General features: G+C 58.4%; 1 protein-coding gene across 1 annotated transcript in view; it reads left to right on the top strand.

Moving 5' to 3' along the window:
* The window catches only part of SLC22A8 (solute carrier family 22 (organic anion transporter), member 8), a 25651-nt gene extending 22652 nt beyond the window's left edge, over positions 1–2999 (top strand). Inside the window, exons 7-10 of the mRNA XM_006772768.1 lie at positions 813–1027; positions 1919–2027; positions 2187–2390; positions 2497–2999. Of these exons, the coding sequence (XP_006772831.1) occupies positions 813–1027; positions 1919–2027; positions 2187–2390; positions 2497–2596 (628 nt within the window). The 3' untranslated portion in view covers positions 2597–2999. The remainder of the gene's footprint in view (positions 1–812; positions 1028–1918; positions 2028–2186; positions 2391–2496) is intronic.
* The last annotated feature ends 6696 nt before the right edge of the window (positions 3000–9695 follow it).

Below are 9695 nucleotides of genomic sequence, written 5' to 3'. Positions count from 1 at the left end.
GCCCCGGCCCAGCCCCCACCCCAGAAACTGCTGTGCCCCTGCCCCATGCTGTCTGGCCATCGGCGTCTGCTTTCCTCTGGGGTCACCCCCGCCCTCAGGGCAAACACTCCACCCTTCAGCGGCTCTCACATCCCTACCCACAGTTCCCCCCATGCTGTGCCTCCCGGTCACCCCCCACCCCCGCAACACACACACACACACACTGGTCTGTCCTCTGAGACCCACAGAGCAAGGCTGGCCCTGGGGGTTCGGACTTGAGGACAGACACTGGGTTTCTCCCGAGCCTCCTGCCGGGCACTCCACGGCCCCTTCCAAGCCCTCCCTGTGCCCTGGTTCTCGGGCCTCCTCCATCCCTGCCATCACCAAGTAGGGTTCCACGGGTCCAGGAGCCCCTCAGAAGCCACCCCCACTTCTGGGAAGGGAAGGGGCGGCACCTGACCGTGCGCACAGCTCGGCTCTCGCCTCCGCTGCTCCGGAGGTTAAACTATTTCCATCCCCTGCTCCTGTGGTCCCCGCGAGTCCTCCAGCCCTGATCTTCCCTGGAGCCAGCTACATGGCATCTGTGCCACCCCATCCTAGACTGTGCCCGTGTTAGGCATAACCAGTCGATCCCAGCACTGGCCCACTGACCGCAGACACAGCCTCAGAGACCTCAGAACGGCATTGGAACAGCCCCTCCCTGTGGCACCCCTACCCATCGGCTGTGGGGGACGAAAATGAGACTATTCGTCGTCCTGGTGATGCAGGGGCCAGTGTGGGGCGAGGCCCAGCCTGCGGGCAATCGGTGCTGACCGGTGCCTCCCTGCCCTCAGGTTTTCCACCGGGTTCGCCTACTACAGTTTGGCGATGGGTGTGGAAGATTTCGGAGTCAACCTCTACCTCCTCCAGGTCATCTTTGGGGGGGTGGACATCCCAGCCAAGTTCATCACCATCCTCTCCATGAGCTACCTGGGCCGGCACACCACGGAGGTCGTCGCCCTGCTCCTGGCAGGGGCGTCCATCCTGGCCCTCATCTTCGTGCCCTCGGGTGAGAAGCTGGTGGCTCCCGGAGCCCCTGGAAGAGGCTGGCTCATCAGGCCCTGTGTCCACGGGCGCCGCAGGCTGCCTCGGGCTGGGGGGCAGGGCGGGGGGCAGGGGCTCCAGTTCTGCTGCTTCTGGCTCTAAGTCACTGTGTTACCTTGAGTAGGTCCCTGTGCTCACTGGGGCTCAGGTCTCGCACCTACTAGGAGGAAACAACTCAGTTGGGCTAGGCCAGTGGTCAGCAAACCACGGCTCGCGAGCAGCCTTAGGAGGACCCTAATTAAGTTAATAACAATGTACCTACCTATATAGTTTAAGTTTAAAAAATTTGGCTCTCAAAAGAAATTTCAATCGTTGTACTATATTTGGTATTTGACTCTGTTGGCTAATGAGTTTGCCAACCACTGGGCTAGGAGATGTCAGAGTCCTTTCCAGATCTGCCTCCGGACAGCGTGCAGGATTTTTCGAGGGTTGGGCATCGCTGGAGAAAACACGCTGGGATGGAGACACAACAGGCCAGGGCTCATGGAAGACCCCACAAACCCCCTCCCCCACCCCACCCCCCGACCGCCATGACCTTGGAAAAGTTGCTTTCATTTTGTATGGGTGTTTGTGTCGATGCACCTACATCCTTCCAATGGAACTTGAGATATTTTAGGACAAGAACATGTACAACAAAATGTAAATGAGAATAGGGCATCGAAGCCAGGGAAAGACAGGAATACAGCAGGACACACACCCGCCAAGTCCTGGGAACAGCAGAGTGGCTGTTACTCGGCTTTCTGGTTGGAACTGAGCTTCCTGGCAGCCAAGGCAAAAAGGGAGGCGAGTTCTGTGGAGGAAGGAGAGCACGCAGGAGCTCCTGAGCCCAAGGCCGCCCGTGTTCTCCCCTCCGCAGACCTGCAGGCCCTGAGGACAGTGCTGGCTGTGTTCGGGAAGGGGTGCCTGTCCAGCTCCTTCAGCTGCCTCTTCCTCTACACCAGCGAGCTGTACCCCACGGTCATCCGGTAGGTGCTGGGCCGGAGGCTGGCGGTGCAGCCACAGGATCGGGGCCTGGTGGGATGGTGGCTCCTCCCGCCCCCTGCCCAGGGCCCCGGAGCTGTCCTTTCGCTGTCCTCTCAGAACCCCACGCACAGGCTGCCCATCCCTGCTCTGAACTCCCCCAGGCAAACAGGCATGGGCGTGAGCAACGTGCTGACCCGCGTGGGGAGCATGACGGCCCCGCTGGTGAGAATCACGGCGGAGCTGCACCCCTTCGTCCCCAATCTCATTTTTGGAGCCACCGCCCTCCTGGGAGGCGGTGCTTCCCTCTTCCTGCCGGAGACCCTCCATCAGCCCCTGCCGGAGACCATCGAGGACATGGAGAAACGGTCAGTCCCTGCCCTGGCACCCCACAGTTCCTCCCGGGGTTCCTCCCGGGGTTCCTCCCGGGGAAGCCAGCCCGGCCCAGGGCTTCCCCTGAGCTCTCTCCCCTAGGTCTCCACCGGCAAAGGAGCCCAAGCCGGAGCCGGAAGCCGAAAAAGACTCCCAGAGGATCCCCCTGCAGCCTTGCGGACCGGACCTGGGCCCCAGCTGAGGGCAACAGAACCCCCCTTCCCCGCCTCCAGAGACTCGTCCCAGCCAGGTCCCTGCCCGCCTCGGGGCTCCCCAGGCATCTTGGGGGCCTGGGCGGGTCCCTGCTCTTAGAACAAGTCCCCTGAGAGCTTGGGGACAGTACCTCCACCACCTCATCTCCCAGCCCCGACCCGGGCAAAGCTGCGACCCCCAGCCTCCCGCCCGCCTTGCCTCACCCTCCCTGCAGCCCAGGCCCTGCCATTCTTCTGCCTACCCCTCCCCATGCCACTCTCCCCACTGTGCCAGCGCCCTTCCCCTGAAGGCCCTGGGCCCCTGGCTCCATCCCAACAAGGGCGGCCTCCCTCCCCTTCTCGCCCTCCACCCGCCTTAAAGGGGAAGTTCCAATAAACGCCAATGAAAAACTGCTGCTCAGGAAGGGGAAGGAGACGGGGCGGCCACGTACGGACGCGTGAGCTGCACATCCATCGCCTGTCCTTGCATGTACGTGGAAGCACAGCACACGGATACACGTGAGCTGGGCTGACGTGCACACATGCGGACACATGTCAGTACGCTGAGGCATGCACACTCCAAGCCTTACATATCAGTCTGCTGGAGCTACTGTAACAGCTCGCCACAGACAGGGTCCCTTAAGCCACAGGCATTTCTCCCGCGAGGCTCTGGAGGCTGGGAAGTCCAGGATCAAGGAGCCGGCAGACGCGGTTCCTTCCCGGTCAGGCTCTCTTCCTGACTTGCAGCCAGCCACCTTCTGGCTGCATCCTCACGTGGAGGAGGGGCGAGGAGGCATGTTTTCTGGGGTCTCTTCTATAAGGACACTAACCTCATCATGAGCCCCCCTCACCCCCCAGGGCCTCATCTAACCCTAATGATCCCCCAAAGGCCCCGTCTCCAACCACCATCGCATTGGAAGTGAGGGCCTCGCCCTGTGAGTCTGGGCAGGGACACTATGCCGCTCAGAGCCAGTCCTGTGCGTGGGATAGCACGTGTGCATCCACACGCCCCACAGCGCGTGTGAGCAGATGGCAGGACGAACCCGAGGGCTGCAGGCAGATCTTCCTGCCCTGCTCTCCCCACGGCTCTGGTCCAGGTCCCAGCCCCACGCCCACCAGGCAGCTGTGACATCTTCAGCCAGAGCTGCCCCCTTCCATGTCTGCTGCTGTGCCCGCCCCCGTCCTGTCCCTTACCGGTCCCGTCCTTCCTGGGGGCTCTGCGTCCAACCTTCCCCCTAGGTCCCCGCCCACTCCCTTCTGCCTGGCTCCTCCCATCACCAGTTAAGCTCCACCCTCTCCTATCTTAACAAAAACCAAACAAGCAAACGCACCCTCCTCAGATGCCGCATCTCCTTCCAGAGACCACACTGCCTCCTCCCCTGTGCGCAGCCAGACTCTCCGGAGGAGCTGTCTGCCTCCGCTCTCTGACCTCAGGCCTGTCGGCACTGCCCTCTGCTCCCACCCCTTCCCTGAAACCCCAAGGGCACTCAGCACCCCTGTGCCGTGTCCAAAGGTCACTTCTCGCCCCTCCTTCTCACTTGGAATCTCGGCAGTTTGGGTTCTGTTGGCCACGCCTTCCCAGCTCCCTCCCACACTCTGGCGGCTCCTTTGTCTCCTGTGGGGTCTCCTCAAAGGTCTCGTGCGGAGAGCGGCTACAGCGTTCAAGCCTCGGACTAAGGAGAGGGCCCGGTCCTCTCTGGCAAAGCCACGTGCAAGTCCCAGCACAATTACAGCCAAAGGCTGTGGCTGTATGTGAGCTCGACCTGATGGTCAGAACCTGTGCCCCCAGGTGGCTGAGTGATGTGGGCTGTGGGAGGGGCAGCAAGTGCTGCCAAAGCAGCTTGACAGAGTTCAGGTGCATGTAACTGAGTAGATTCGAAACCCGCAAGAACGTTGTAAACATCTTGGCCACGCCCTTACTTTGCCTCGTGGAAACTGGCTATAAAATAAAGACTCAGTTTGCAGGCCGTGGCACTGTCTCTCCATCCGAGAGCAGCATCCCACCTAGCCCCAGCTTTATTCTCTGTCTGTCTTCTTTAATTCTCCACCGACCCCCACCCCCAGGTTCACCCCTGGCCGTGCTGAGCATGGCACAGTCTAGGACCCCAGAATCTGCTCACTAAACAGTTACATGACCCTGCACCCCTGACGAGCCGAGACCACTGCTGACCCGAATCTCCTTAATCCCCTGCTCCCTCCTGGGCCCGGGTCTGAGCGTGGAGCTTCTCGTCCGTCTCTTGGTCCTGGTCCTGGGAAGACCTGTTAGCGTGAGGCCGGGCTGGTCCGGGTGCAGGTGGAGCAGGTGCGGAGAAAGGAGACAGCAGGTGCACAGGGAGGAGGACAAGAGCCCGCCTGGGCCCGAGGGACAACCAGCAGTCTATTTGCACTGATTCCTCTTGGTGCCAGGCATCAGCCCTGGATGCACTTTCCGGGCCTGGGTTCTAGCAGATATCCCTGGATTCTCTGAGTAAATCCCCCTTTTTGTTAAAGTTAGACTCGAGGGTTTCCATTCCTGTAACAAGCAGGTCCTCTCCCTCCGTCATCTCTCCTGGGGCCCTCCTCTAACTCTCTCTCCAGCACTGGCTGCGGAAATATAACGCAAGCCACCAATGTAAGTTGAAAATTCCTAGTAGCGGCTTTTCTAAAGTTAAAAAAAAAGTGAAATTGATATTTTTATTGATTTTTTTTTTTTTTTACAGAGAGGAAGGGAGAGGGAGGATAGAGTTAGGAACATTGATGAGAGGGAAACATTGATTCAGCTGCCTCCCTCACACCTCCTACTGGGGATGTGTCCGCAACCAAGGTACATGCCCTTGACCGGAATAGAACCTGGGACCCTTCAGTCCACAGGCTGACACCCTATCCACTGAGCCAAACTGGTTAGGGAGAAATTGATTTTAATAATAGTATATCAGACATCACCATAATACATTGCATTTAGCCCAGTATATTCATATGTTACCCTTTCTATATGTAATCAATGTGAAGTTATCAAGGAGATATCATAGCTTTCAATTCAACTGAGTCTTCAAAATGCGGCATGTATGTTATCATGAGGCACATCTCATGTCAGACTCGCTCAGCTCAGCCCTCGGCAGTGGCCAGTGGCTGCCATATTGGACAACCCAGACACTCCAGGGCTTTGTTGATCGGCCACATAGCTAATTATTCTCACATCAATATTTAAATATTTGAGGCCGAGCCTAAGAAACAGGAAAGAGATCATATGCCCCCTCACGTCGACCTTTCTGTGGCTTCCCATCGGGGTGAAGTGCAAGTGCTGTTATGAGGCCTGTCATGACCAGGCCTCAGCCTGCTTTACCCCTTGACCTTGCACCCTAAAATCCAGCCTCATTCTTTCGGTCCCTGGACTGCACCAACCTTCTCTTAGCCCTGCCCTTCACACATGCCCTGCACTGACTTCCCCCCAGCCCAGCCCCCGGCACTTGGATTAGGGCAGTGGTTCTCAACCTTCTGGCCCTTTAAATACAGTTCCTCATGTGGTGACCCAACCATAACATTATTTTCATTGCTACTTCATCACTGTCATGTTGCTGTTATGAATCATCATGTAAATATCTGATATGCAGGATGGTCTTAGGCGACCCCTATGAAAGGGTCGTTCGACTGCCAAAGGGGTCGCGACCCACAGGTTGAGAACCGCTGGATTAGGGTCAGCTGACAGTGGGGCCACCAAGGCCTCCCCTGGGCTTGCCCAGGTCTCGACGTGGAGGAAGAGGAATGGGCTCAGCGAGGAACACTCGCCACCTCACACCACCTCCACCTCCCAGCCGTGCAGGACTCGGGGGGGCGGGCTCCCAGGAAGTCCTAGCCATGACCACTCGGGGCTGTTCCAGGGTATTTACCGCAGACACAGGAAGGGAAGGGAAGACGCCCAGGAAAGCACTTCCCAGTCACATGATCAGGACTCCAGGTGAGCTGAGGTGCCCATCAGGATGCTCTGACCCTTCACGTGACCCACTCACTCTTCTTGCTGTTCCCAGAGCCCCGTTCCAGACCCCATCATCCTCTCCCCAGCCCAGCTGCTCCCCACCTCCCCGCCTCCCCGCCTCCTTGCTCCCTGCCCCTGAGCTGGGCTTCCAAACGGCCCAGTGAATTGCCCTTTACTAAGCGCCCCTCTCTTGGGCAGAGTCCTCGTACTGAGCCACCTCGTTGGTTACTGGCCTCATGTCCAGCCTCCAATCGGCAGTCTTCCGTTCCGGCACCGTCCAGCGGCCAGGGGAGCCGGCCACAGGCATAAAGCTCGCAATGCGGCTCCTTGCTCAGAGCGTTGCTGTGGGCCTGGCAGCCACTCAAAGTCCGCCAGGCTTCTCTCCCGGCCGATGGTCTTCAAGCTCACACTTAGGCCCCGTGATAGGAGCAAAAGTGTTTTCTTTGCTCTGTAATTTATCTAATTGAAAGGTGTCCTAAGATAGCCAAAATCACATGTAGTCGCACTCCTTAAATCCCATTTGTTTAACAGAATAGATTATACAAAATCCAGATGTCTCTGAAAATCGGGGGTCTGGAATAGCTGCCCGCGAGGTGGAGAGAGCAATGGGGTTGAGAGAACTGAAGCCTAGAGCCGCGTGCCGTGTGGTGCTGGGCACATCCCTTGTCGACTCTGAGCCTCCCTCCCGGTACCTGCACCGTGAGGTGTTTGCACCTGCGGGCGGCATGTGGTCCTGTGGCTCTCGGACGATCGGAAGTCCCTGTTGGGTCCCTTTGTCCCTGCTCTGCAAATCATTCCCCGCGTGGCCATTTCCATCTAGAAACTCTCCATGAGCTGGGAGGTTGTGGGGAGTCCCCCCGTTACCCAAGAGGTCCCAGGAGCCAGCCGCAGTCCAGGCCCTGGAGTCGCCACTTGCGCTTTTTCCAGACTAAACCTGGCCGGACGCTGGTCAGGAACGAGGGCGGGAGCTCTTCTCCAAGGCGGCGCTGGGCTCAGGCTCAGAGAGGGAGGGCTCTTGGGGGGACCCGCCATCTCCCCCACTGCCCTCAGCACTGCCCGCTCCCCCATGCGGGCACCAGGCTCTGGCAGGAGGCTGGCCCCGGAGCCCCCCGTCTGTTTGTGCAGCTGTCCTCACACCCCCAGGCCACGGGCTCTTGTTTGTATGCCTTGGCCTGCAGAGCGTGGTCAGGCATCTGGACACCCGCTGCGTCCCAGCCCAGAGCCAACGCCGGTGGGAGGAGGGCGGCTGGGCCGAGTCACGTCTCTCTCTGGGCCTGGCCTCTTCTCTTCTGGACACGTGAGGCCGGTCATCTCCACGACCTGCAGCTGGGCCGTCCACGCCTCTAAGAACCTGGCCTTGAAGTTAGACGGAATAAGACAATAAACACCCTCTCACCACCCAAAGGTGCCGTTTGTGTCAACCGCACGGTGATAACAGGGCACCTGGACTCCTTACGGGAGAAGCCAGGGCACCTGGACTCCTTACGGGAGAAGCTGCAAAGCAAACTGCGTCTTCTCAACAAGAGGGAGGCGTGTGCCAGAAGCAGCGAGACGTTCTTCTTCCCTTCGTGGCCCTTTGCATCAGCTCATCTGTCCAGGGCCTGGGTGCCTCCTGCAAAACCACGGAACCCGAACCCTCCATCGTGTCCAGACATCCGCCAGCGCGCCGGATGCAGACGGGTGGTGGGCCAGTCAGTTGGAACCAGGTGAGCGAGGGACAGCCAGAGACCCCACGTGGAAACACCCCATCCAGGGCAAGCGGGAGCCCCAGCCTGACAATGGGGGCGGAAGGTGGCGGAGAAGAACTCGGCCTGGGCCCAGGAAGATCGGGGTCCCGCTCGGCCCCTCCAGGTTGGGCCTGGGCAGGGAGGAGCTGCTGCACTGGGAGCCCAGCCCGCTTGGCTTCACTCAAGCAAAAGGGGGAGGAGGAGCCCCCGTCCTCGCCTCGCAAACAGTTTTCCCATCAGCCGAGCCGTGGGCAACCTCAGAACTGCGTTGGCGGGAGTCATCCGCGTGACTGGAAATCTCCAGCCAAGCAGGTGTGGGCTGGATCACGACGCAACCCACGTCCAAGACATCCTCTAAGTCGGGGTTTCTCCACCTTACTGTTCACGCCTCAGGTCCAGACAATTCTTGGTTGTGAGGGGATCGCCGTTCTTAGGATAAGAGGTGCGTATTTCCTCTCTAAAGTCAACGTGAGAGTCTTATTTTTTAACCAGATATAAGTGATAAGTACAGCTCATCCTCGCTGACCTCTGGGCAGGAGCTACTGTAAGATCTGTACCTGGATCGGCTCAGGTAACCCTCCAACAGCCCAGGAGGCCGGCACGGCTGCTCGTTCCACCTTGCAAACAAGAACGCTGGGATCAGGAGTGTGACGACGCGCCCGCTGCACAGCCAGAGGATGTGGAGTGAGGATGTGGATCCAACTGGGCCGACTCCAGAGTCCATGTTGTCTGTCGTCGTCGGACTAAAAGCAAGACGCTGCAACCTGCTCTCTTGGGATACCCAACCCACGATCCAACCAATCACGGCCCGGCACTGCCCGGCTCGTCAGTGACCAGAAGTCAGGAGCCAAGTGTTGGAGGAAATCAAGTGAGTGTCTTAGAATTGTGAATGAAAACAAGTTCATGCTCATCACAACAAAAGTGGGGGGACTTGAACCCAGATAAACCAGAAGGTTAGCGCCGAGGCACCAGAAGAGTCGATCTACGTCACGCTCGATGCTGGTCTTGGGCCCCGCTGCTTCGAAAGCAGCCTCTACTTTCTCTGCAGTTGGAAAAGCTGTGGTCCTAGGAGACGGGAGCTGGCCCCGGAAGACCAAAGGCAGGATGCCCAGTGAAATTTGAATTTCAGATCAATGAACACTTTTTTTAAATATTTTTTTTATTGATTTCAGAGAGGAATGGAGAGGGAGGGAGAGAGAGAGAGAAAAAAATATCAATGATGAGAGAGAATCATGGATCTGCTGCCTCCTGTACGCCCCACGCTGGGCATGGAGCCCACAACCCCGGGTGTGTGCCCTGACCGGGAATCGAACCATGACCTTCTGGTTCACAGGTTGACGTTCAACCACTGAGCCAGGCTGGCCGGGCAATGAATACATTTGTAGTATAAGTATGTCCTATGTGATTTTAAGGACATACTTACAGTGAAAA

The sequence above is a fragment of the Myotis davidii genome, unplaced genomic scaffold (assembly GCF_000327345.1).
Source record: "Myotis davidii unplaced genomic scaffold, ASM32734v1 scaffold826, whole genome shotgun sequence".
NCBI lineage: Eukaryota > Metazoa > Chordata > Mammalia > Chiroptera > Vespertilionidae > Myotis > Myotis davidii.
Note: the sequence above shows the minus strand (reverse complement) of the source record. Positions and strands in the feature narration are given on the sequence as shown.